The 27067-nt window shown below is 37.6% G+C and overlaps 2 protein-coding genes across 2 annotated transcripts in view; both read right to left on the bottom strand.

Annotated features, from left to right (window-relative positions):
- The window catches only part of LOC137150998 (disintegrin and metalloproteinase domain-containing protein 32-like), a 34360-nt gene extending 32658 nt beyond the window's left edge, over positions 1-1702 (bottom strand). Inside the window, exons 1-2 of the mRNA XM_067545158.1 lie at positions 1654-1702; positions 23-90 (exon numbers count right to left, since the gene is read on the bottom strand). Coding sequence (XP_067401259.1) covers positions 23-90; positions 1654-1702 — 117 coding nt within the window. The remainder of the gene's footprint in view (positions 1-22; positions 91-1653) is intronic.
- Positions 1703-2047: 345 nt separating this feature from the next.
- LOC137151282 (disintegrin and metalloproteinase domain-containing protein 32-like) lies at positions 2048-27067 on the bottom strand. The gene is made up of 20 exons (XM_067545656.1): positions 27062-27067; positions 25465-25526; positions 24834-24912; positions 22685-22761; positions 22275-22464; positions 20784-20849; positions 20359-20430; positions 18747-18913; positions 18369-18450; positions 17484-17620; positions 15591-15774; positions 15213-15302; positions 13486-13684; positions 11736-11844; positions 10868-11051; positions 8237-8317; positions 6799-6916; positions 4320-4476; positions 2954-2986; positions 2048-2198 (listed from the first exon to the last, which is right to left on the bottom strand). The coding sequence occupies exons 1-20, from the start codon at positions 27065-27067 to the stop codon at positions 2159-2161; spliced, it is 2133 nt and encodes a 710-aa protein (XP_067401757.1). The 3' UTR covers positions 2048-2158.

Here is a 27067-nt window from a genome sequence, read left to right as displayed (position 1 = left end):
TCTGAATTATAAGCAGTGGTACCAGATTTCCATTTTGATTTGATGGTATTGACCATGGAACCATGATTTGCAGAAATGTTCGTTGAGAACCTAGAGAAGAAAAAATCTTCACTAGCTATATTTATCATCATCCCTATCATACATCACCCTTCACTAACTTCCCAGCTATTCCTTCCTATCCAGCCTTCCATTTCAATCACCAACTGTAGCTTCCTCTCCATTTCCGAATTCAATATAAAACTGTCCTCCTGGTGTTTAGCATGCTTGACTGACTCTCAATCTGCACTGTTTCCATATCCACCTCATTCCCTCTATAAATGCACACTACTCCCCTAATCTTGGCTTTCTTTCTGTTCCCTTCATTCACCAAACTGAGGGAAGGTTTTAGGCTCTTTTGTTTGTCCTGCCTCTTTACCGTGCACATTCTTCCTCTGAGCCAATCAAGTTTCTTCTTCAAATGTAAGCTTAAAACTTTCCTCTTCACTTTAGCCTAGAAACAGAGCTAAATGTCTTTCCTCCCATCCTTGAATGTGTGTGTACCAATGTGAAACTGCTTTATCAATGACCTGATTTCTAGCTCTCTCCACCTTTCTGCAGGCCCTTGGCCTATCATGCCACCTCGCTATCCCCAGTTCTACATCACCACCTCCCCCAGAGCCTGTTGCTCTACAGTGCTTGGAGATATGCAACACAAAAGATCTTTCCTGACACACACAATGGTGAACGCTGGGTGAGAGAGCAAAATCTGCCAGGGTCCTGATACTCACAGGACTCAACTCCCTGTTTAATTTACCCCGCAGGCCTGGCTCTCCATCAGGCCTCTCCCAGTGACATGGAGACAGAGTTGATGTCTCTGGAGGGATGAAGTGACATGGAGATGTCTGTCTCCAGGAATCCAGGGGGCCAGTGACAGCAGGAGAGCTCTCGCCCCATCCACCCACACGGAATGACATGGGGTACATCTATCTCTGGAGAAGGGAAGGGGGGCAGTTGTCTGAAAACCATATAATGAAATGGGGGATCTCTCCCTGGAAGGACAGGGCAATGACATAGGGGAGGTCTCTTTCCCCAGGAATAGGCGAGCACTGGCATGGCAGGGAGCCTCTCTCCTCGGAGGGGGAGGAGCAGTGACATGGGAGGCAGTGAGGGAAGTGTCAGAAGCATAGGAGCGTCTCTCCCAAGGGGTCAGTGATGAGGGTGTCTTCCTGGCAGGGGGCAATGACGTGGGGAGTCTCTCTAGAGAGCAGTGAGTTATGGGGGGATCTCTCCCAGGGGGCAGTAATGGGATGGGGAGGCAGTGGCAGCATAGAGGGGTCTCTCACTGGTGAGCATGTCTCCCCGGAGAGAGGAGCTGCTGGGGGCAGTGACAAGGAAGGCTCTTTCCTGGGGGGGAGGGAGGCAGTAGGGTGACCGGGTGTTCCAATTGTATAGGAACCGTCCTGATATTCAGGCTGTCTTATATAGGTGCCTATTACCCCCACCCGTCCCCACTGTTCATACTTGTTATCCACTCACACTAGGGGGCACTGACAAGAGGGGTCTTCCTGGGGGGAGAAGGGGGCTCTCCTAGGTAGGGGGGGCAGTGACGGAGGGGGGGCTGTCCCGGGGAGGGGGGCACCGACGGGGGGGGAGGGGCAGCGTTGGGGGTCTCACCCAGCGCGGGGAGGAGGCGAGCCAGGAGCAGCGTCAGGACGGGTCCCATCATGGTGCGGGTCGGCCGCAGGCTGCGGCGGTTGGAGCCGGGAACTGTCAGGTTCTGGCGGTGAAACGGCCGCTTGCGGCCTCGAGCCCGATCGCAGCGCGAGCCCGAGCCCCGCCCCCGAGCCAGCCTCGAGCCGGGCCGGCCAGGTGTTCCGGGACCACCGCCAGCCGCAGCGCGGGCAGGCAGCATGCGTCGCGGTGTCTGTGCTGGGACGCCAAGCGCTAACTCACGCAGGTCTCGCAGTTATGAAATCTGTCAGATTCTCTCCATCCTGTGTGCAGCGCCTGTGGGGAGGAGAGCTCTCCTGGAGCTAGCCGAAGGCACTAACCACGCTGCACTTTATGGACAAGCTACATTTTATTCACCAGAAGCACAACGGTTTATAAAACACATCAGAGCAGCTATAAGCTAGTCTCCGCCTTCTCTGCCTAGCTTCTGTGTATTGCCTGGTCCATTTCAGTCTTCAGTCTTGCTGGCTGTTGCTGTTAGCTCTATACTGTGAAAGAAAAGGGAGGGGAAGGAAACAGAGGTATCACTGCACACAGCAACAATTCATTCAACAGAACCACCAGACCAGACTCTTCAAAGGGGATTTATATTTGTTGGTTATGTTTATGCGTTTCTTAATGTGTATAGTTTGGCACTAGAAGCAACATTAGCTTTAACAAAATGGACTTGCATGCAACTGGTTATTTTGGAAAAACTATGCAACTATAACATAGTATTATGGGGTTTATATTTTTCACCAATATAAATATAATTATGGATATTACACAACAGATGTTTAGAAAAACCCAATGACCATAATTTTGCTGCATACCCATGATTTAAGGAATCTATACAAAAGTTCAGGCACCAGATACTTTAAATTTGCAAATGATGTAGAATGATGAAGACTCTGGGCGGCTTTTTTATCAGTTTAGAGCAGCAGTGGATTGTTTCATGCACAAAATTAGTTAGCCAGGGGTACCATTGTAGTCAGCAGTTGTTGCCTATCTTGGTAGATGGCTGTAATCCTACTGTATAATGAGTAGATAACATTTTGAAAATTAATCCTATATGTATTGAAACTACAGAACTTCTGATCTGCTTTAACAGTCTGTCTTTATCCTCTTTACTGAACAGTGCCTAACACAATAGGACCTGATCCTGATTGGGGCCTTGCAGCACTAATTTAATACAAATAATAAATAAAATATAAATGGTAAAGTGAGCATGTGTGCGCACACGCATTACGTATTTGAAACTTACCTGTGATTGTCCGACAGGCTCAAGTCTTCTGATCTAGATTTAGATTTTTTTAAATGAGAGAGAAGTTTATTTAAAATGAATTAAACTTTTCGCATAGTCTCAAAACTAATGTGTATTCAAGATCTCAACCTTTAAAATTCCAGCAATTCAGAAGAGAATTTCTTGCTATTAAAGGTGAATTCTATTGAAGAATACAGAGTTCCTGTAAAATATAACATTTTCCTGCAGGACAGAAAAATGTTTGAAGTGCCATTTCTGTAGAAAAGTATTTATTATGGTCCTTGTCCTGCATCAGGGTCCATTGGTGCAAATCCCTGTGCCCGCAATTTACATGTAGCCTTGGCAGAAATTAACTGTTATTTGTTTATAACTCTGATGGATAATATCAATGTTCATTTTTATCGATAAAAATTTACACAGTTGTGCAACATTAAGCATTTTTTCAATCGGTATTCATTTACATTTTCAAACTGTGGAAAGTTATGGTGGGTCAGACAATAATTATTTAATGACAGTAGACATTGAGATTCAAAAAATTAAAGGTTTATGACTGTTAAAATGAATTGTCAACATCACAGGTCAAAATATCCAACGCAAATACCCTTATATCAAACTCTAATAAGTTCTCAGTCATCATTTTCCTTACTTTGACTATCTGCAAATTGTGATTATTATGGATGGAAATTTGTTGTTGTAAAATTGTGTGTATAGTGAAACTGACATCTACCGACACCAATGAAAATCTAATCCTTCCAAGCCTATTTACATGGGACTGGAGACGGGGCACAGACATAAGGGCTCATTATAGTAGATTCTGATTCACAGTTTGGCTCCATCTTTCTAAAACTAATTTGCAGATCTCTCTCTTTCTTCATACAATCTAAATACCCTTAGTTTGTCTCTCTCACTGCTCTTCACATTTCCACTTAGGCTTGCCTTTCAAGCTTTTTTAGTTTTCACTAGGATTTGTAGCCACAGTTGTATCTTAAATATTGAATTTTTCCCTTTTCTATTATGATTTTCCCAGGTATTACTGAATTCAAACCAATTTTCTTTTAACTCCTTTTCACAGCTACAAGTCTGACTTTCTGAAATCAATTTTATCTGTTACTGTCCTTTCTACTGCAACAGCATATTTTAACATAGTATGTCCATTACTGCCTAGCTCCATTTATGTATGCTCATGAAACCATCTCAGCAGTTTAAAAGTATACAGTTCCCAATGCACCCCATTGACTGTCCACTCAACCATCTATTCATATGATCTTGCTCATGAACTCATCACTTCCACCATTGCCTAGGGAGGGGTCCCAGACCTGTAAATGAAGGCTTGGAATTAGTTCATTAGGTGAACAAAATTATTTACTCATCAGCTTGTGAGTCCTCCTTTGAGCAGAATCTACTCAATTCATTCCATTTTACAATCATGATGATAGAACCAACAAGGACAGGCAGAAAAAGACAGAAACTGAGCAGCACCCAATTCTTCAAAGTGTCTTGAGAAGCTCTTTCTAAAACCATATCTAGAAAGGAAAAACACAACAGATTTTACAAGTCCAAACTGCTCAACTCCCAGCAGTCTGTGGTTGTCTTAAGAGAAAAGAGAGGGTTGTTTGAGATTATAAAAGCATATAATCCTTTCTAAAATGAAATATTTTTATTTGATTAAAAAATGAAATTTGCAATAACTTTGTGTACAAGTTTACTCATTTCCTGAATCTCATTTATAGTCATGGCTTAATAATAAATGAGGGTTACTTACTGGAATTAAATTCTCTGAGTATATTTCCTCTGCACTTCCAGTCTATGGCATAAACATTTAAAGCAGTAAAATTATTGGACCACACACAACCATCTTCAGGACCTAGCATTCAGGACTGAATTTACTGAAAGTTGACAGACTCAATCATCCCTTAGTTTCAGTCATCCACTGTAAGCCTGATTGCAAACTCCATCAAAGTAAGGTGCACAAGTGTGGATGTGCAGAGGAATTTCAGTCATCTTCCTTTCTTGTTCATGACATTGCATAGGCACATTCTTGCTGTCAGAAGATTAATATGCAGTTACTACCCTATTAAAAGGGTTCTGCGGTGGATCAACTGACTAGAGATTGCAATACTGCTCTCCCAAAAGGGACACATGACCTAATTCCCAACTCAAGAAAGTAGCTCATCTTTCAAAAGGCCTGAAATATGTTTCCCTTGCTTTTTTTTGTTTAATCATGATTTATCAGGAATATAAAGTCTTCTGTCCCTCTCCCTTGTGTTTGCTGGAGTTTCACTTGGAAGACCTGGAGCAATGGATTTAGGAGCTCAGGAGGATGTTGAATCACTAACAAAAACGTTTGTTCGGTGTTTGAAGTAAAGTTTTAAATAGTTTGAATAAAATCACTTCTAATCAGTTAGTCATATTTCACTTCCCTGGCATCGGTGATGTCAAGTTTACTAGTTATTTGGTCATCAATAGAGTTCTAGGAAAAACAAGGCAGGCAAAATCTGATTTTTTGGCATAATGAATTGAAAGGAAAAAACCAAAACAAAGACCCACCATACACAAACATACAATTCCATGCCTTCTTTATACATCATAAAGTAGAATAAAAGGCACAACCCCCCACCCACCACCCCTTTTTATTTATTTTTTTTTATTTTTTTACTTTTGCAGGTCACCTTTGACATTGGAGCTTGTGAAATTTTGACTCCCTATTTGCGAATATAGGGTTTAGAAAAATACTGTCATTATAATAATGTTGTGGTTTGGGTAGAATTCAATAATCATTTTTGGTAAAAGTTTTGGAATCACAGCAGCACCAGTTTCTCCTCCTAGACTGAAAGCTCTCTGATGTAGAGATTATCTTTATTCATGTACATTGTACAGGGTTGAGCCCGTTGACAATGGTTAACAAAAAAAAAAAAAAAAAAAAAAAAATCAAAGAAAATCTGTAAAATGGGAGATAACCCAGTAAAGTTGGATATTGCAGGCCTTCCTTACAAACATTGAAATTTTTTTACCCAGCTTTTGAGGCACAAACTGGTTCAGTTTTTGCTGCAAGTTTTAATTCTACATGATTGTATTCCCCGATGTATTTCTTCTTACTTTCCTTAGACATAACAGTTTTGAAGTTAAAGTCATGGATTGTTTTTCTTAAATTAACTTTTCAAAACTAAGTGAATATTTGTATTTTAAATACTTAGGAACCAATTTTAACAATGAAGAAAAAGAGAAACTGATAGTGCTAACTAAAGTGAAGAGTGCAGGCAGGGATTATGAAAGCTTTTCCATGTAGTCTCCTCCTCAAATGTCTTGAATTAGAGAAACTGGTAGTTTGTTTAGATGTGGTTCAAAGCCTGATGTATTAGCCCAGTGCACCATCTATCTGTCAACAGAGGCTGCATGTCTGTTTATAAGATAATACAATACTTTAGCATTTTCTTGACACAGACACTATTCTTATTATTAACTGAGACCAGAATCTGATGCTATGTAATTAATCAAATGAAGTCTAGTAGTAGTATTTATTTATTTGTATTTATAAAAAAAACTAACAACCTATTTGGACACTCTAACTCAGTAACCACACAGCACAAAACAATAAACCAAATTCCTCACTTCCTGTATTAAAAATGTTCTCTTTTCAGAAAAATATAGAATTTTCAGTTTACAAGTTTTCCTCTTAGCTACCCTATCACTAAGTGGTGTGATTTTCTGGATATTATTACGATATGCTTATCTAAGATGCCCACTACTAGAGTATCGGATCACCACTATTTTTCAGTTAGAGAAGAGTCTCTAAATTCAAGTCAGTGAGACTCATTTGCTTTACCAGATTTGCTTGTATTACTAACCAGAGTCCAAAAATCGAAGCCCACTGTCAATACTTCCCCCCACTGGAGAGCCTTTGGTTTTGCAATCTGGAGGTTTCCAACCAGGATCACAATGACAATGTTTCTTATTGTTGCATACCTGAAAACACAGGGGAATATAGCAAAATTACTCAGTTTTCCTCAGAGATGAGGAGTACTGTTAGGTACCTCATAAGACAATGGTTTTCAACATTTTTTCATTTGCGGACCCCTACAAAATTTCAAATGGAGCCACAGACCCCTTTGGAAATCTTAGGCTTGGTCTACACCAAGCTTGGGCGATCTCAGGCTTGGGCAATTCGGCAGCAGTCGACAGGAGTTATGCAAACTACGCAGAGAGCTTGTGTAACTCCCGTCAACTGCTGTGCTTCTCTTCTGCACATCATCTTCACTGCACTGCACCGACGGGAACCACATTCCCATCGACGCAGCGCTATGCCACTTGAGGGGGTGGATTAATAGCGTCGACTTTTGGATCAACTGAGCGGGTCTTCACTGATCTCTCAATCAATCCAGATACGTCAATCTGACAGCGGTGACTTTGCCGCCATCAGTGTGGATGTATCCTTAGTCTGCGGCTCCCCAAGGGTCCCCAGACCCCAAGTTGAAAACCAGTGCTCTAAGATAACACTTTTCTTGACAATCTCCCTGTTCTAGCTAGACCAAGGACCAATCCTGCTCCAACTGATGTCAATGTGGGTTTTGCATTGACTTTAGTGAGATAGGGTGAGGCCCCAAATATTACTGGATAGTCTGACACTTCTGAAAATACACCAGATAATGAGCTGACAATAAGACATAACATCTAACCCCCTCAAAAAGCTGTATAAGTATAAAGCACAAACTCCCTCTGAGGCAAGTATGCTGTACTTTATTTTGAATTGTTCCTTGCACCAGAGACGTGGAGTGACTTGCCCAAGGTCAACAGCAAGTTAATGGCAAAACTGAAATTAGAACTCAAGGACTTCCTAATTTTCCCTCCTGTCCTCAATCCACTACACCAGCATGGTTCCACCCACTGTCTGCGGCCATGTTAAAATTTTTATAAATTTACTCTAATTTGGTCATGTGCAGCTCCCTCCTGTTTAAACATACAGATCTTGATCCTTATTTGATTTTTTTCCCTGATCTGCCCAAGCAATTCATCATTTCATAGTTATTTGTTCATAACAATCTCTTTCTCACATTCTAATTTTGTTGCTGGTTTTAAGACAGAAAAATGGTGTAAATTATTTTATTTAATTATTCCCCTAAATAACTGGCAGTGGCATAATGACTTTGGACCCCCAAGTGTCAGCTCAAAAGGGTTTTTTCATCCAATCCACAGACACTTCAAAATGGAATTTTATAAAGTAGACACCTTCTTCCTGAACAATATTAATAGAAGCAGTAACACCAAAATAAGATTATTGTTACTTACTCCATGTCCATTGCATTTTACTTGTGGATTACAATCATATCCTAGCACTGCATAAAAATGGCATGTGTGGTTTATACAAACCTAAACAAACAAACAAACCAACAGCATAAAATTCCAATTCAAATGAGTCTGACAATCTTAGCACTCAGTATACTGGCTGCATGCTCCGAAAACAAGCTTAGGATTGAAGGGCCATAAATATTACAGCTTTATGGAAATACTCTAATGCTTGCCAAAAGGTAACTGGCAATGCAAAGTGAAGACAATTTCACTGTTGCTGCCTGCATTCTATAGGAGTTGCAGATTAGGAAGGGATGCTCAGGAAAAACTGCAATGAAAGAAAAGATACTGTTAATAACCACATCTACAAATACGTGTTTATATTTTTAAAAACAAGGCAAAAGCATTTTGAATGGTCAATATATATGTTTTCCCAAGCTGAGAACTACACATACTTACTTCTGTAACTGGTGTTCTTTCCCCCCTCTCTGATGTAGTTTATATCCTATTGGCTGCTGAGTCCATTGCTAACAGCCACTTTTTGCCTTGCCCTTAAAGGGGTACATGAGACGTGTGAGGAAAGAAAGCAAGGAGCTTTTCTTGTTCTGTTGTGCAGCTCAAGTATGGGCCACCCACAACTGCAGTTGCCTGCAATGCCAGGTTGGGGGAGGGAGTCAGAGTTCAGGGACCGCCTCTTCCTTGCAACACAGGGGTACAATCCACCCCAAAATGGAGAGAAAGCAGGACCATGGCCTCATATCACCTCTGCACTGATCTGTGGAGAGACCAGTGCACAGGGCAAGAATATGCTGCACCCCATAAAGGAGTACAGTAGCAGGCAGCTCCCATGTGCACTCGGTGAGCTTGAAGTATTCGGATTCTGAGATTCCCCTGGGCATAGCTCTGCACCACTCCTTGTTCTGGACTGTGGGCAATTTCTACCTTCTCTAGACCATTCAATATTTTCTATTCTTTTATCGTGTCCCCTTATTAATTTCCTTTTTAAAGTAAACAATTCTAATCTTTTCAATCTCTCTTCATATGAGAGATTTTTCTTGTCTCTAATTACTCTCGTCATCCCTCTCTGAAATCCCTCTAATTCTGTAATATCCTTTTTGAGATAGGGTGACTAGTACTTCACATAATATTCTAAATAAAGGTGTACCATCAGTCCATATAATGGCTTTATAATATTTTCCATCCTGTTCTTTATACATCCTAACATCTTGTTTATTTTTTTGACTGCAGCCGCACATTAAGCAGAAGTCTTCAATTAGTTGTCCACAATGATGCCAAGGTCCCTTCCTGAGCTGATACAGTTAATTTAGAACCCAGCAAAGTATCAGAAGTACAAATTTCCCCTGCCAATATGATTTATTTTGCATTTGCCAACACTGAACTTTATTTGCCATCATGTTGCCCACTCACATAGCTTGGTTATGTCTTTCTGAAGTTCTTCTCAGTCTTCTCTGGTCCTGACTACCCTAAATCACTTCGTGTCAGATGCAAATTTATTACTTCACTGCTCACCCATATCATTAATAAATATATTAAACAACACTGAACCTAATACAGAACTAAGAGGCATCTCACTGTTAACCTTTGCTATGATGAAAACTGCTTTTTGGTTCCTGTCTCTTAGGCCAGATCTACACTACATGTTTTTTGGCATAGCTCTATTGTTCAGGAGAGTGATTTGTGACTTACATACCTGTGCCAGCAAAAGCCCCTACTGTAGATGCAGTTTTATTGGCAAAATTGTGCCAGTTTACTTTTGCCACTAAAGCCTATTTTGCTCGGGAGGGTTGGAATAAGCTATGCCAGAAAAAGCAGACTTTTGCTGGTATAAGCAGTTTCTACACTAGGAGCGTTCTACTAGTTTAGTATACCAGTACAACTATACTAGCAAAGCCTTCCAAATGTAGACCTGGCCATAGTCAAACTTCTGATCCATAATAACACTTTGTCTCAAACCTCATAACTATTTATTTTCTTTAGTAGCCTCTTGGGGAGGAGTTTGTCAAAGACCTTTTCAAAGTCTAAATAAATTATATCAGTTAGTTCTCCTTTATCCACTACTTGACTGACACATTCAAAGAATTCTAACAGATTGGTGAGACATGATTTTCCTTTGCAGAAACAGTGTTAGTCTATCCTCTCACGATCTTCCAGATATTTTACTATTCTGTTCTTAATTATAATTTCAGCCAATTTACCTTATACAGATGTAAAGTTTACTGGTCTGTAATTTCCTGGATCCACCCCAGACTCTTTTAAAAACAGCATTTGCTACTCTCTAATCCTTTTAAGACAGATTACACTACTGCAATACAAATAATAATGATGACTAAGTAATAATAAAATCATTCTCTAACATGGTTAAAAAAACCATAGTGAATTAAAGCAAGGCACAGGGATTTAGTCATATGACTAATGCTAAAGGTCTTCAATAATCTCACACAGTCACTCCCCAATGAAAATTTACCTCTGGTGTTAAGTGAGTAAGTGAATGAAACATCAGTAATGAAAAACCTTGAACTATGTTGCCAATGTGTAAATATTTCAAAAACTTAATCAAGTTTACAAATTCACATACTGAAATTTTAGATGCTTTATAAAATATTTCCTTACCTTATCAGGCCCACACTTTGTGCCTTCTTTAACCAATAGAGGGTCGTTCTCTGTGGGTGGCTTCATATAATCTAAAGATATACATAGATGCTCTCGCACTTGTGCATATATGATAGCAGCTTTTTCTTTAGTGAATGGAATGCGACTTGGATATGTACAAACTAACTTTCCACATTTGACATCCCTATAAAATTCAATAGCCGAGGAAAATAAAATTATACAAGAGACATCTGATTGCTCAAAACATTAGAGAAATTAAACTGCAGAACACGAGTGGGGTGTTGAACATATAAGATCAAGATAAAGATCATGAGCAGGAGGGCAGAAGACTCTGATCTTTGAAATAAGGGGAGCACTGATGCACATCCACCAGATTACTCTCGCCTGCGAATGGAAATGAGGTGACAGAGAGGCATACATAGCTATGTGGTTCATGGACATGCTAAGGATTACATTCAAAGTCATGTTTTTTCAGTTCTGTTCATCCACTGCCCACAGTTAAACCTTTATGTACCATGTGTTCTTCAGATGGAAGAGGAAGCAGGTGTGCGAGGCATCTGAGACCTATTCTGTCTAGTGTGGAGCACTACACCTAGTCCATGACCTTACTTGGGTCCAAGCACAGCTTCTGTTAATACTTGCATTCCATGCTGCAGGCTCAAAGTCTAGATGCTCAACAACTGCACATTCTTTGGGAATGGCTAAGGATAATGAATATAGAACATCTAAGACTAAAAGGAAACTTTATGAAGAAATTAAAGCAACCTTACTACTGAACAGACAGTAAACATTTGCACCATACCGTAAAGGAAAGCAAAAATTAAATACGCTTTTTCAGTAAAGTTATTTTCATTTCTTTAAAACATACATCCAACTACAGGTTTTAAATCCTTTCTTCGGCTCATTCCCACAGTGTCCAAACCTATCCGTTTGACTATTGATTTCTTCATAACATGCAACAGGAGCATTTTTAGAACCTGTAAAAGTTTTGAGATAAGATTGAGTATAATTAAAAGAAACAGAAAATCATTTATTAATCTATCAGCACTTCTAAAAAGTGCCTATCATTGCAGTACCTAGGTGCTATATGTGGATTAGAGAAAACCAGGAAGAATAAAAATCTGTATTTAAAAAAAAAAAAATCAGCTCTCATTTTGTTCAAATTGTATTTTTTATTTAAATTAAATACATTTTTCTTTGTAAAAATAAACTTACTTGAAAATTAAATTTGAAATTGTAACAACCTATCTTTTTACAATTGCTATCATCTGCTAATCATTTTAATTAAATTAAGCATTTAAATTAATATAAATTAATATATAATTAAATTAAATATCATCAAGCAATACATTTGCTGCCGAAGTTTTAAAGAAAGTCAAACCACTCAACTGGTGGAAGTCACTGACTAAGCACCTGGAAAAAAGATTTTGTTGAAGTATTAAACCAGCTTTTGACAGCAGTAGCCTCTTCTTCAAGTGCAAAGAGAATAATTTATTCATTTGAGTTTATTCAACTAGTTCAGTTCAATAACTAGTTCATTCAAAGTTGAGAAACCAATTGGGAGATGAAAAAGCAGGAAAGCTTGTTCTCCTCTTTCAAACTAAGAATAAAAACTAGGTGTGAGAGGATAAGATCTACTAGTTCTAAAATCCCAAAGGAAATGGTGACCGGAAACAAATCAGTTCAATTCACTAAAATATTTTCTTTGTTTAATAAATCAGTTAGTTTTGCATTTAAAACATGTTTTGACAAATGTTCTTATGTATCCAGTACATTTAGGATAATTTATTTAACTAATTTTAAAAAATTGTAAATGTTGATTTTGTGCAGTTTTAATCAAATTCCGATTTTCATCCAAATAGAGCTTGATACAAATCAGAAATAAAAAAAATCACCATTTATTTAAAAAATGAAATGAATCATTCAATATTTTGTAACAACAAAAAAGCAAAAAAGAAGAATCTGAATAAATGTATATTAAGCTTCATAACTGCTTAAATAAAAGTATAGATATAGCGTATCCTCCTGGTTAGCAACAGGTAGTACCAAACTTCAGTGTAAAGGCTATATTTAGTTGCAATTCAACATGTTGTAATGGTTACCAATCAGTGAGAAGCAACCCTTCTCTAGGAAAATAATGAAAAAATACAAATGCAAAACAAGATTAAATTTGATTATTTAAATCAAGATTGCCTAATATCTGATTTGAATAATGATTTAAATAAATCTACTCCACAGAAAACAGTGAGATCTGTCCAGAATTGTTTTTCTATTCTGCTATTTAGTTAACAAAAGAGCAGACACATCTGACAAATGAATTTTAATTTACAATCCCAACTTCATTTTTACTTTATTTCTATAAAATCTGAACTCCTGGATAAGTTCCATGCCTTTGTATAAATGTTCAATATCACTGGGTTACTTTAGACCAGTAATTTTGCCACTCTGTGCCTCATTTTCCCTCCATCAATAAAAAGGAAAAAAGATGCTTGCTCACTGCTGTAAAGCATTTTGAATCTATTGATGAAGGGACTATATAACTATTTATTATTATTATTATTATAGCATTTAGTGGAACTGAATTTTAGAACAAAGAAGAACATAATTGTCCCCATTACCTTTTCCATAGATCCTCTCACACTCTATATCAGCAGACTGGCAATGTCCTTTGTAACAATAGCCAGTATTGTGTTCGCATCTGTGCCCATTCTGGACATAAAGATCAGCTGGACAGAGTGCAGATGACCCATTGCAGTACTCACTGAGATCACATTGACTATCAGCCATGGGTCTACATTTTTCATTCTTTGCCTTAAACTAGAAAAAAGTAGGAATAAATTGACTGTGCATGGTATACACAGATTATGGTCTATAATGTTTAAATAACTGCATTTATACAAAGTACAAGGAAAGATACTTACAGTGAATAAGAAAATAAGACCACCACATATGTGCAGCTTAATGTGGTTGTCACCCACTGTGCTGAATGTGGGAATTCTTTGTGAAGTTCTTATGAACTATGTGTATGACTCTCAGTCACCTTTTCAGTCACTCTCAGTCAGTCTTTTAAATCATTTTCACCTTGCCACGAAACAAATTGACAGACCCCCAAATTCTCTGTCAGAGTGGTCCTGGTGATTTAGTGGCACTCTTGCCCTAAGGCAGTACAGAAAAAATGTCCCACCATGCTGCTAGGAGATATCATACTGTTAGTGGTGTCAGCTTTTGGATGAAATGTAAAGGTATGATCCTTAATCTCAGAAATATTTCATTTTAAAGCCCTAATCCTGCAAAATTATGCACATGCTTAATTTTACACGTGAGTAGTCCTGTTGACCCTGCCTGGGGAACTTGTCCTACTAGAAGGAGCAGAGGTGAGACATATACCAATCTGAACGTCAAAGAAAGGAAGAGATAATCAAACCCTAGTGCTAAGGGGAAACCTTATGTGGGTGAAGTAAGGGAACTGAGTAGAAGGACAGACTATAATTAAGGCACTGGAATTCAGGAGAGATAGGTTCAATTATCATCTCTACCACAAGCAGAGTATGCGATCCTGGGCAAGTTACTTAATCTTTCTGTGCTTTGTTTCCACAGTTGTAACATGGTGATAATAATGCTTCCCTCTCCCAATCTTTGTCTGTGTTATCTATTTAGTTTGTAAACTTTATGGGGCAGAGATTGTCATCAATTATGGGGTTTTTTGCAGAGCCTAGCACCAATGCAGAAAGCTGTATAACTAAGATAAAGGTAGATTTTTGTTCTCCCTTATGCAGCACAGTTCACTTAAGCTTTAAGTTGTAAAAACATTCACATAGCACTTCACATTTTCAAAGAATGCAGGATTATGGAGTGATTCATGCAGGAGACTGATTTAGAAGACTTGTGTTGTAATCCTGGCTCTGACTGGTTTATAGCATATCATGAGGCCAGCCCATGCAGTACTCAGGAGCTCCAGTGGAGCCCACTGTGGCACTTAAATTCTACCAAACCTGTGGATTTTCTGAGCTTTGACAAAGTTGCTAAACTTCACCAGAAAGTTTCTAGGCCAAGACATTTTTTTTTTACTAAAAATAAATAGAAGAATTTTCAAAATAATATTTTCCCGCTAACATCCGTATCAGAAAAGTGTTCTGATTCAAATTAAAAACGTTTATTAAAATGCTCTCTTTGGCCAAAGACCACTCCTGAAAATGTCAAGTAGGAAGGACAGCTTTCAGAAAGTGTGGGTATGGGTGCACACAAATGGAAAGCTAGTTTTCACCTTTAACTAAGGAGTGATCAGTGTTTATCCAAAATTTAGAAACTGTGTTAAACTTCTGATAATCCTGACTATACACCTTACCTTACAGTTATGGCAACATAAACCAGCAACACACGTTGCTCTTGGTTGAAGTCTACATTTGTTGGTGCAGCATTTACCTTTTGAACATTCCTGAAAAATAAACCATAGAATCATTAGCTATTCTAAACTTTTCCTTCTCTAAAGAGTCTTTCTGTCCGAGATTCTCATTCCTTAAGAAAAACTTGAAAGATTCCCAAAAAAATGACTGTAAAGCTACAACAAGGTCAATACCAACATGGAAATTATTTATAAATGTATGTAAGATCTTCAATTATTTTCCCAAATTTCAGTTGGGTACTGACTCTCAAGGAACCATTCTTCTAAACTGAGAACAGTGGAATTTTATATTACTTAGGATTTCTGGCGTTTAGGACTAACCTGAGCTGGGCCACAGTCACACTGCTCTCCTCTTTCCACAATATGGTTGCCACAGACTGAATCCTTCTTGGAGGACAGATTCAGGTAGGGTCTATTAGAAAGGCAGTCTCCTCCCCTATGTTTAATAAAACTTTTGAAGTCTCTAATGCTGCAGCTGCTAAAGGCTTTAGCCCCACTGGAACGTCTAAAAAATAAATTATAAATGAAAAATTATATCAACTTAAGATATTTAAAGATCTTGGAGTACTTAGTATAATTAATTCTACTTTCCAAAGTATTCAGCTGAGGGTCTTTCAGTTCATTTTGTAAAACTGCATTCAAATAATGTCTTAATAATAAAAATTGGCAGAAAATAGTAATTGCAATATCATACTTTTGTTTTATTATTGAGAAAGATCTTAATATTCCTTTATTAGAAATTTATTTTCTTATAAAATAAAACTTTATGTGAAAGATTAACAAAATCACATTTCTGGATTATTTATAATGGCCTTATTTTCCTTTACATCGTGTATACATAAAACATTCAATACATTATAAAGTGTTACAATATCCTGCGCCATTTTATCCAATACACAGATCAAATCTTCCTGTACCTGAGAAAAATAAACTGAAGTTGAACAATTTATTGTAGAGCTAGATTCTGATTATGGTTTTTGTGTCACGAACATCTGTCCATTAGAAACTAGAAAAGATATGCTATAGCTCAAACAGAAATTATTGAGTCGATGAAAAAATTACTAAGTGAGGTTCTATGGCCTGTGTTATGCAAAACACCAGAACAGATGAGTATAATATAATCCCTTTTAAAATCTATGAACTCATTTCACATAAATTAATTAATTGCCACTAGCTAGTAATGATTATTGGTCACAACTGACCTAGGTTCCAATACTGAAAATACTTAAGTGTGTGAAAAGTCTCACTGAGTTAGTCATATGCATCAGTTTCTACAGAATTAGGGCCCTTGGCTGGATTTGACTGATTTACAGCAGGATTAAATGATCTATTGGCAATCCTCTGAGCCACTGGTTAATTTTTTGGTTTGTGAACACTTTCAGAAGGTTCCTGGGGCTCTACCATATACCTCATTTTTAGCTTGACTTGATTTGATCTGAATTGACTGTATGTAAATAATGTTATCTGGTAAAATGTTATTGAAAATACAATTTGAGGCTTAGTCATATAATCCTGTATGTTTTATCAAAAAAATTAAAAGCACTATCCTGGGACAAGAGCAAAGTAATGCCGGTAAATGCCATGGGCCAAATTTTGCATTATTACATTGATGCAACCCCACAGATTTCACTTAGGTTGCTCTCTTATTGTTAGGAGCAGATTTTGCTCTAACAGATTTTAGACTCTTCCCACCACACTTTCAAAGGTCTAAAGGATTTTAAGCACATGACTGTCAGTAACTGTAATGGTCATGGCAAGACTTTGAAAATTAACCCTTTCCATGGAGCATCACACAAACAGAAAACAAATTAAACCAAAAATTACAAAAAATCTGAATAAACCAACAGGGAATTCTGTTCCATTCTCCTCTCATTAATACAAGGAAAATGTAACAAAAATCAAAGCCTACTATGAACCTTGCAATACAAACATGAATGACATATATTTGCATACAGATGTGAAAGATTATTTTCAGATCTGTTCTTTATAAATTAGTTAATTTGTGGCATACAGAACTAGCATCCTAAACTTCCATTGACATCAGGCTAATTTAAAGGTGCTCACACTTCACAGGAGGCACTCAGCACCTCACACAGCCATTTAAATCCTAATCTATGGTCATTTCTAATGATAGAATTTATATACCACAGGAAAAGTTCTAAATAATAATAATAATGCAATGTTATGTGAGGCATATAAACAAAAAAATCTTACACTGCTTTGGTGTTCATAATACAGATGGATCCAGAACACTGACAGTCCCTAGAATCATCATATTCTATTCCCAGACTAAGCCCCAGCAGCTGTGCAATGATGACTGAAAATGTCTCCAGTGTTACCTCCCTTTGATACTAAGTAAGAGAAAGAAATTAAAACTGTTATCAAAGTAACTCAGTTGAGGAAACAAAAACAATGATAAAATTCTAAATCTTTGTTTCCTGCCCAATGTAGTCATGTCGTATTTTATACCATTTTCTGTACTTTTATGTAAAGTACCTCAGGATGGTTGTCTTCAATACAAGGCCAAAGTGCACGCTGACTTACATGCTGAAAAACTTGAATGAAAGCAAGGAGGATCTCCAGGATGTGAAAAACAGTCCAAAACTTGACATGCCATATGTAAAAGAAATGAATACTGTATACCAAATGGTAACTATTCTTAAGATTCAATCCTGCAAGATGCTAAATTCTAGCCTTGATGTAGCAAAATATTTAACCTTAATTCATGAACAGTCCCAAATGAATGGGACTACTCGCATGCTTACAGATGCATGCTTACAGATGTATACTTAAGTATGCTTAAGTGCTTTCATGGATCAGTGCCAGAGTACTCAGCACCTTGCAAGTAAAGCTCTAAATTACTTTACAGGGCTAAGAAGAGACAATAGAGCAAGTAAAGCCCTAAAATTCAAACTCCTACACCAAGATATACTTATGCACTTTAGGCCAAATTTTTCTAGCCAAGTCTAGCATTCAAATGCATATTTCAGGCATACATAAATACAAATGTTCTGTTTGTCACAAATGCTGAGCACCACTGCCCCTTCTGAAGCTAGTGTTACAATGTTCGCTGGTAATGTAGATCTAATAATACTATACCAGAGCCACTCCCCCAGCATAATTTCTGAGACACATCCTTCCTGCAAATGTTGCCCCTACATAATTAGGGTGGTCCCTGTAACTGAAACACAAAAACAGACTCTTGAACATAACTATGTTCTTGGTAGCAGTGTTTAAAATATTGATTGTTATAGTTTAACTTTTACTTTCTGTTTACAAAATAAACACTCTGAGAAGTTTGAAAATATTTTGTAAACACAGTATATCTATAATTATATTTATAATAATTCATAGTGTCTGTCCTTTTATTTTTACAAGAGATGTTTGTTGGTCATGTGGAACCGTGATGGTCCATGCTAGGACAGTCTAAAAGATTTCCAGTGTGCCTTTTTAATAATAGAGAAATGTTCTTCTTACACAAATAAAAATGCCATGTCATGTGGCCGTAAAACAAGGTAAGATTTCTTCCATTGTAAAAATCTTCGCAATATCTCATCGACTTCCCCTGTTGTATGAATTTTATTATCATCTGTCCAAAACTCCAAGGAAGACAGCACAATTGTCATATTTAGGGGGATAAACATCTGAAAATACAACAGAAGAAACAGATATTCAAATATGTTTTATGCACAGAAGTATTTTAATGTTATAAACAATAACCTAAAGGCCCAACTTAGCAAAAATGGATATCACACAACAGCATTTGGCTGCTGGGGTACTTCTCTCCAATATCTGTAAAACTAAAAGGGGCCTGGGCAGAGAAAAATGCAAACAAAACAGCAGACCAAACACAGTGGTTTTAAGAGGAAGGGCTATAAGCCCTGACCCTGGGCATGCCCACAACACTAAGTTCTGAGAGAAACAATTTTTTTTCATTTTAAAAATGTTTAAGTACAATGGGCTGAATGAGAATAGACATTTTTTGACAGAAAAAAAAGTCCTTTCTGATTGGCAACTGTTTAATGAGCCTAGAGATGCAGCAATACAACAATCTGTTCAAAGCTCCTCCTCCTTCATGAGACATAAGGAAGAGAAAGTTGGAAGCACTAAGGAGAAACCCTTGCCGGTGTCAACAGGTTTAGAAATATCAGGGCTCTGCAACAGAGTGGGGATGCTATTGTTTGTATCTCTGGAGAAAAGTAGAAACCTAGAATCAAAATTATTTATGGCAAACAGAAAAAAGATAAGAAAGCTAGACAAACAATTCTAAAAAAGTAAAATACAAATTAGAAAGCAAAAACAAAAGAATCAAGAATCAAAACAAATGCTAAGAGAGGAATAAATCAATTGTGGCTTGCCTACACGGGAAATTTTTCCAGTTATAGCGCTATAATTATACTTCTACAGTTAACAGTGTAATACCCCTGTGTGGACACTCATATCCTGGAATAAGAATGGCTTTTTTCAGATTAGCTTAAACTGCTTGTAAACTAAACTAGAAAAAGGAACTCTTACACCAGAATAAGAGTGTCCACATGGGGGGGTTACACTGGTATAACTTCCCCATGTAGACAGACAGAGACAAATTTTCACTTTTCTGAGTGAGACAAACGGTCAAAAACAAGGGATGATATGCTGCAGAGTTCCTACATTGTCAGATGGCTGAAAGCATCAGAGTTGGTGGATGGAATCTAGGATTGATTATGATCAGCTGACATTGTGAAAGATGTTAAACCTGCCCACTCTAGGTGAAATAATCTGTTTTTAAAAAGCACTGAATTTAAACATGTTAGGTAACATATCTGTCTTAGGCAACGAGTTTAAAAAAAAAAGCCATCTTTTTACCGAGTCTAGACAAGGCATCAAAGAAATACAATCACAAGCTTGAGGTGAAGCAATTAAATGTTTTTTTCTCTAATTGTTATGAATTTCTCCTGCCTGTCATGAGCCAAAAATCTGAGCGCCAAGAGTTGAAATCAAGACTAAACAATTCCCAAGAGAAAATCTAGAAAATCTTTGACCTTTAATAACATCAAAGTAAAACATCCAAATTTCATTTTAATATGAAACAAAAAAGGTAGTAACTTACACTGTTGACAAAGCCAAGAAGCTGGACTATTTTCTGTGTTATAACATCCTTGTCTGAACCCATATAGTTGTACTGGAAAATAACACAATTCTTTAAGTAACCGCTAAAAATCATTACAGTACAACATTTCTTCGAACATGTCATTTCCCAGATGAAGCAGTAGAATGTTGACATGAGCCTCAAAGGCTAAGCATTTAAATGTGTCTAAATATTTTAATTTTCAGTTTCCTTCCAATTCCATAAATAAAATATGCATTGATCCTTGGACAAAATAGCTATTATATACATATACTATAGATGTATGATAATTGATTAATACACTCCACACCTTTAGAAGTGCAGTCTTAAAATAATACATTTTTATGACATTTTAAAAACTAATGGAAATATATGAAATAAAGCAAATTTGACTGATACAGACTTACCAAAGCCTTGTCCAGAATGACATACATTTCCAGATATCTGGGAGTTTTAGCGACATCTGACATTGACTGAAAAAAAACCCTTCAACATTTAGTAATTACTTCAGTATTTCACCTTTTGTATCCCTTATTAACACTGTGAATATGAGGTACATTATTAAACATTAGATTTATACCTATGCATAGCTGTGCTGCTCAAAAACACCATCATTCTTTCATGAAAAGACTTACATAGTTCTGAAAACAATCATAAGTTTATAAACCTATAGTACTTTATTTGTAAGACTAAATGATTTGATAATACAAACAACAACAAAAGATTCTAAAATCTTCAGGATAATTTGGTCTTAATTTCTGAACCACAACATTAAGAAACTAGAGATGAATAGAAAACAAGAAAACTGACTACACAGCTGAGAACCCTTTGATAATGACACTCATTCTTCACTATTAGCAAAACCTTGAGCCATAGAAGGAAAATGCATAGCTATCCAAACCGGCCAAATGCCATCACTATCCAGATTCCTTAAAAGTGACAAATCGAACATTCCAATGTGAAATTTTAGTCTCAGTCAAAAAATATTTCCCTCCCACTCCACCCTATGAATTGGTCTCCCCTTGTCCAATGGAAGCTTCTGGGGGATGCAGGCTTTAAGTCCCAAACAACTCTGGAGAACTTCATGCCTCCTATGCCACTTGGGTCTTATTTTTGTCCTTTGAAAGGCCAACAGTTCTCTGGTGAGATAGTTAAATGTCCCTCCAGTCAGTCTCCACCCTCAGACACTGGCACCAGCAACATCTTGTCTGTTGTCTCTATGGTCCTCAATACCTTCTTTGGCCCAGCAAACAGGATCTACACATGAAGTCCTAGGAGAGGGATTTTCCTCTCTAGAAAGCCAGAGTTGAAAATCCTTCTTCTAATCAGGCCATGGTGGAAGGGCATCAAGAAGGAATGGCTAAAGTAGAAGTAGGGAGCCAAAAATGAGGAAGGACTGTCTACATTTGCAAATAGAAATTAGACCTGCAGTTTAAATGCTGACAGTAAGACTCCATGGGGAAGATTTACAGGAGTTATCCTCATTCAAACACATGAGGTATTAGCTGTGCATGTGTGGTTAACGCTTTCCCCTGCTGAGATAGAAATATTCCCCTGAATATAGGATAGCATTGGTAACATTGTGTCTGTAGGTACAATGGTGACACAGAGCATCATGTTCAGGCAATGGATCATATTTCTTTAAGAGTAACTTATTCCTAATATCATTGTTTTCTACCAAAGACATGGCTCCCAAATGCCATGGTATATTTTTATTCATAACACAGATGAGTTGCTCAGTTTCTGCATATCATGGACATATTAATTAAATCCAGATTCAAGACCATCATAGTGAATTTCCTGTGCCCTAGATTTCAGGTTAGACAAAATTACTTAATGAAGTATTTTTGCATACAGATAACATAATCTCTACTATTAAGATAAAAAGCAGCACTCACTTCAATATCTGTATGCAGCTTGTAAGACACCTTTCCTGTCACATTTTCTCTCCCTATATCAGTGAAATTGTTTGCAAAAAGTGGACTCTCTGTGTTTTCATTCTTTATCTGATAAATGATGTGCTCAAACCCAGGTGAAGAATCCAAGGGTTCAATTCCATAGCTGGCATTCTCAAACTGCAATAGCCCTCTGAAAAGCAATTGTGTGCAGGTTACATAAAGTTATAAAATGATCTCAATTAATCTGACATCAGCTTGAGACCGTTGTATGTTAGACATTCAGTACAGTGGGCATCATTAAAAAGTCCGTGTTTTCCAACTGTTACTACACAGTAGTATCTGGGATATTGAATTTTACTAGAGGTGGTATTATAATTAATTACTATTGTAATAAAATATAATTTCTTTACCTGAGCCCAGAGCAGGTGCTGAGTGTCACGAGTGAACTGGGGAAACCTGCAACATATCCTTGGTAGTAGCAATCATCCTACATTTTTTTTTTTTTTTTAAATCAAAGGAAAATGAATAGCTTACTTATCAGTAAGTATAGTTCTCCAACCAGGTCATCTCCACTTTTCCATACATTTTGGAGCTTCCACTGACATTTACATGGAACTTGAAGGCATCTCAAAATAGAAATGTTGAGGTGAAACACATCTCAGTATTATGGCTCAAAACTTGAGGTCAATGCCTGCCACAGTAACTAGGCAGGGAGCTGGAGAGATGAGTGAGGGAGTATAAGAGGAACGTTTCCCCAAGGCTGCAGAGTGGTTCCACAGCTGTTCTGCACAGGATACTTCATCCTAATGGATAAAGTAGTCTATGCAAGGCCTTTACATGTTTTCACTGTAGGACAGGAGAAGAGTTGGGAAGATCTGTGCTGCAGACTCCCCAGACCACTCCCCAGCATGTTCATACTCACTCTTGCCTCCTCGCCACCTTTCAACACTGATGCATAGGGGGCTCACATGTAGAAGAGTTCAGTGACAGAGGACCCAGCCATGTCCTGTGCAGCCCCCTAATGTCCACACACCTGATCTCTTCCACAAATGCCAATACCAATGCACAGAGATACTGTTTCTGTGGTGGTAAAGACTAGATATGCCCTTATGATCGCATCCTCGCCCCCACTTTGACATGTACATACTTGTATCAGAGAGATATAAAATGGCCTAGAAGGGAGAAGGCAGTGATAGTTTCAAGATAATTCCTTAGAGATACTAAGCTCTATGCTCCCAGGTAGACTTCCAAATTTGGAAAGTTGGTTTCTCAAGATCAATGCCATCACAAAGGCAGGGTTGCTACAAAGGGTCAAGCCTGGCTTGCCCTTACTCTGAGATTCTCCTACAACATATGTACAGTACAACCTATGTCTGCTGTACTGCTAAGCAATGCTTGGCTCTCTTTTCCTGCCCTCAGACAAAAGCTGAGCACTAATTCCTAAGTGGTATTCATAGCAAAGGCCCTATGACTGTTGGAACTCTTCACAGTTCTCTTATACTTTGCAGAAGGAACAGCCAAACATCATACACTACCTACATTAAGTTAAAAGGGGGTTACCACGTGCATCTGAGGCAACCTTTTCCCTGGGTGAGGCAGAGGAAATGGATAGTGATTAAAAGAGAAAACAGAGGAAAGAGGATGAAATCACGAGGCAAGGAGAAAAGCCAGGAAAAGAGCAGTAATGAAAGAACAGAAAGGGAAGGAGAATAAGAAGCTTTGGAGAGAGGCCAATCCAGTAAACAAAAGAGTCTTGAAGAGAAAGGAAAAAGATTAAACACTTCAAAAATTAAAGAAAGGGTGTGCAACTAGGTGGAGATGACCCAGTGGGAGAGTAACTAGTGACCCACTTTTCTATCTCTTGGGATCCTTTCACAGATCTGCCCTGGAGACCACAATAAAGCAGTCTTAGGGGAGAAATTAAGGGCCCCATCCTGAAAGATGCTGCACTTCCTCAACTCCTATTGTCTTCAGAAAAAGCACATTAGCTTGTATGAAGAAATCCAAATAGAGTTAGGCAATGGGTTACATTAGGAGAAAAGCTTAGGGAACATTACTTTTCAGAAGGTAGCATCTGCTCTAAGGAAACAGCAGCCTCAGCTAAATCCTGGAGTAGGGAATCTATGGGGGACATTTTGTGATGGAGGATCTAAATTAAACATTATTTAAAGTGATGTCCAGGATGTACAAAATTCACAATTTTCCTGTCCTGGCCATCCCCTTTGAGTTTAAGCAAAAATGATATGTTTGCTCTTTCAGTGTCCATTCTTACAAGTGAACTACTGTAAGCAAATTTGGGTCTAACTAGTTGCTTTCTTGAAAGAGTTGTTAATTAGCAAACCAAAAGAAACTTGAAATAATTAATCTTATTGTTAATTTTCACTGGAGAATGTTTCCTTGAAGAATCTCATGACAGGATTAGTAGAATGTCAACAATAAGTAAGTAAAGATAGGGAAAGATATTCTGATACTTAAAAATGTAAAATCCCCAGAAAGTATTTCTACCAGCAAGCAACTCTGTTCTGAAAAAGCTAAGAAGCAAAAGTAATTAAATCTTACCCTAATACGTGGAAAATCAGAATAAACAGATCCCCCTTTGCTGTAAGTATAAACTCTGAAATCATCAGGTAAAAATAGTCTATAAAAAAAAGAAAAAATGTTTGAATTAAAAAATAAAGATTACACATACCTGCAAATTTAAAGAGTACTCACACTGATTTCAACATGCTACAATAACTTTCCCCATTCTTTAGTTCTGTTTCATAGGTTACAATTTAATGTTTTATGGCTTCTTTCAGACTGGAAAATTGCTAGTCGAGTGGCCTCAGGTCACACAGCTACAAACCCTTCTGAGGATTCCAAGTTCTTTTGCTTTTTCTCAATCTCCTGCTTAAGTCTTGAAATGCAAAAATACACAGATCTATGAAAATACTTCTTATTAGAGACTCTTAGATTCTCCTATTGTCATTGCAAAATACTAGGAATAACTAAAGCTACAGCAACAAAAAAGAAAAATGTCAACCTGGGACTGTTACAGACAGAAAATTACAACCAATGATTGGGGAAAAAGGGGGAAGTAGAAGACAAATTATCCAATATTTGAGAGGCCTTACTAGAACCTTTTTTGAGCCACATGACTGGCTTATAACGGATACCAGCCAAAGGGTGAGAAACGAATTCAAGCACTTACTGTTGCTTCAGGTGAAGAGTATATGGCATCCTTTCTATTGTAATGACATAAGACAAAATGTGCTAAACCATCCAGAATGACAGGAAAAAAAGAATTCAGTAACACAGCATTTTGAAAAGCACAGTAATTCTGCATCTATTAAACATTAACAAATTAAAAATCCACCACAAATATTTCTTAATGGTAAATGGACAGACATAAACCTGGTGATCAGTGCAGTTCTGACAGCTACCAAAACAACTGTCTTGTATCCTTCCAATACTCTGTGAAATGATTCAGTCTGAAATGATTCAGCCTAAAAATGCTGATCCACCACTCAATCCTTAACTGTCATATACTGTATTCCATGTGTTCAAGATGTGTTTCTATGTTTCATGCAAAACACACAGGAGAAACAATCCAATAGCCAATTCCATCTCAAGATATTCAGATGTGCAAAAGCAAAAAAATGCCAGTGATAGTGATCTGTTGAAGGAAGTTGCAGTGAATAAAATAGGATCTGAAAAGTTATAGTCTCAACTGGCCAGAGAATTTGCTAAAAAGCATTACAGACAGCTGGAACCTATAACTCCGGCACATGTCATTAATCTAGCGGATAAATAGGATGGAAGTAGAAATAACACATTTCACATAATTCAGAAAAGCATCATTCAGAAGTCTCACAAAGGAATTAATCGGTTTAGAATCAGATGCTACTTCTTACTTTTGTGGAACAAGTTGACACTTGAATCTTTTGGGACTTTTGTTAATTTGGGGGAGAATTACTGAAGATTGTTAAAGTCAAACATGATTCCTTAATCTCCAAGACATGTATGCAAATATAAGTTTCCATTGCCACTCTCTGTTGTTATTTAATACAAATAAACTTTTGTATATCAATAGAACCTTTCATCCCAGGATCTCATAACACTTTATAAAAATTCAAATAGACAAACTGAAGCACAAAGCTAACATGAATTGTCCCAAAATAGACAATACAATGAGACAGTTTAGAGCCAGAAATAGAATCTGGGCATTCTACCCTGTCTTCTGCTCTGACCAGCAGGTATAATGTCTGTCATGTAGTCACTCATCGCAGGGAAGACAAAGAAACCCACAAACTTGAACAAAAACAAACTTGAAGAAAAAACTATTTTCAAACCTTCTGTAGCCCTCAATCCTGCCAATAGTTACACATGTGAAGCCTGATCTAAAGCAAGTAAGTGAAGAGACTCCCATTGACTTCAATAGGTTTTAGATCAGACCCATGCCTACTACTCATGTGCAAAAAGTTACACACGTTTAAGTCTTTGCAAGAGTGGGATCTTAAATTGTAAATTTGTTTATTAATAAATAACTTGCCCTTTCATTTGTAATTTTGAGTTTACACATGCTTTTATTATTGATAAAATAACTGGATTGCTAAATCAAACATCTGTAGTCCTACTTTTACTGGTTTGAGTGCCAAAGCACTTTGCCACAAATACCTCCCTTCTCAAAGATTCATTGGCCCAACGAGGGACTGTACGATTTTTCACTGCAACACCTTACATACTATAGCACAAATGTGCTACAAGGATTGTAGCAATTAAAGGGTTTTAACAAATTCTCATTGTACCGCCAT

This window comes from Emydura macquarii, unplaced genomic scaffold (assembly GCF_026122565.2).
Source record: "Emydura macquarii macquarii isolate MOO-44397 ecotype Brisbane River unplaced genomic scaffold, CSIRO-AGI_Emac_v2 contig_201, whole genome shotgun sequence".
Taxonomy (NCBI): domain Eukaryota; kingdom Metazoa; phylum Chordata; order Testudines; family Chelidae; genus Emydura; species Emydura macquarii.
This window is presented reverse-complemented; position numbering and strand designations above follow the sequence as displayed.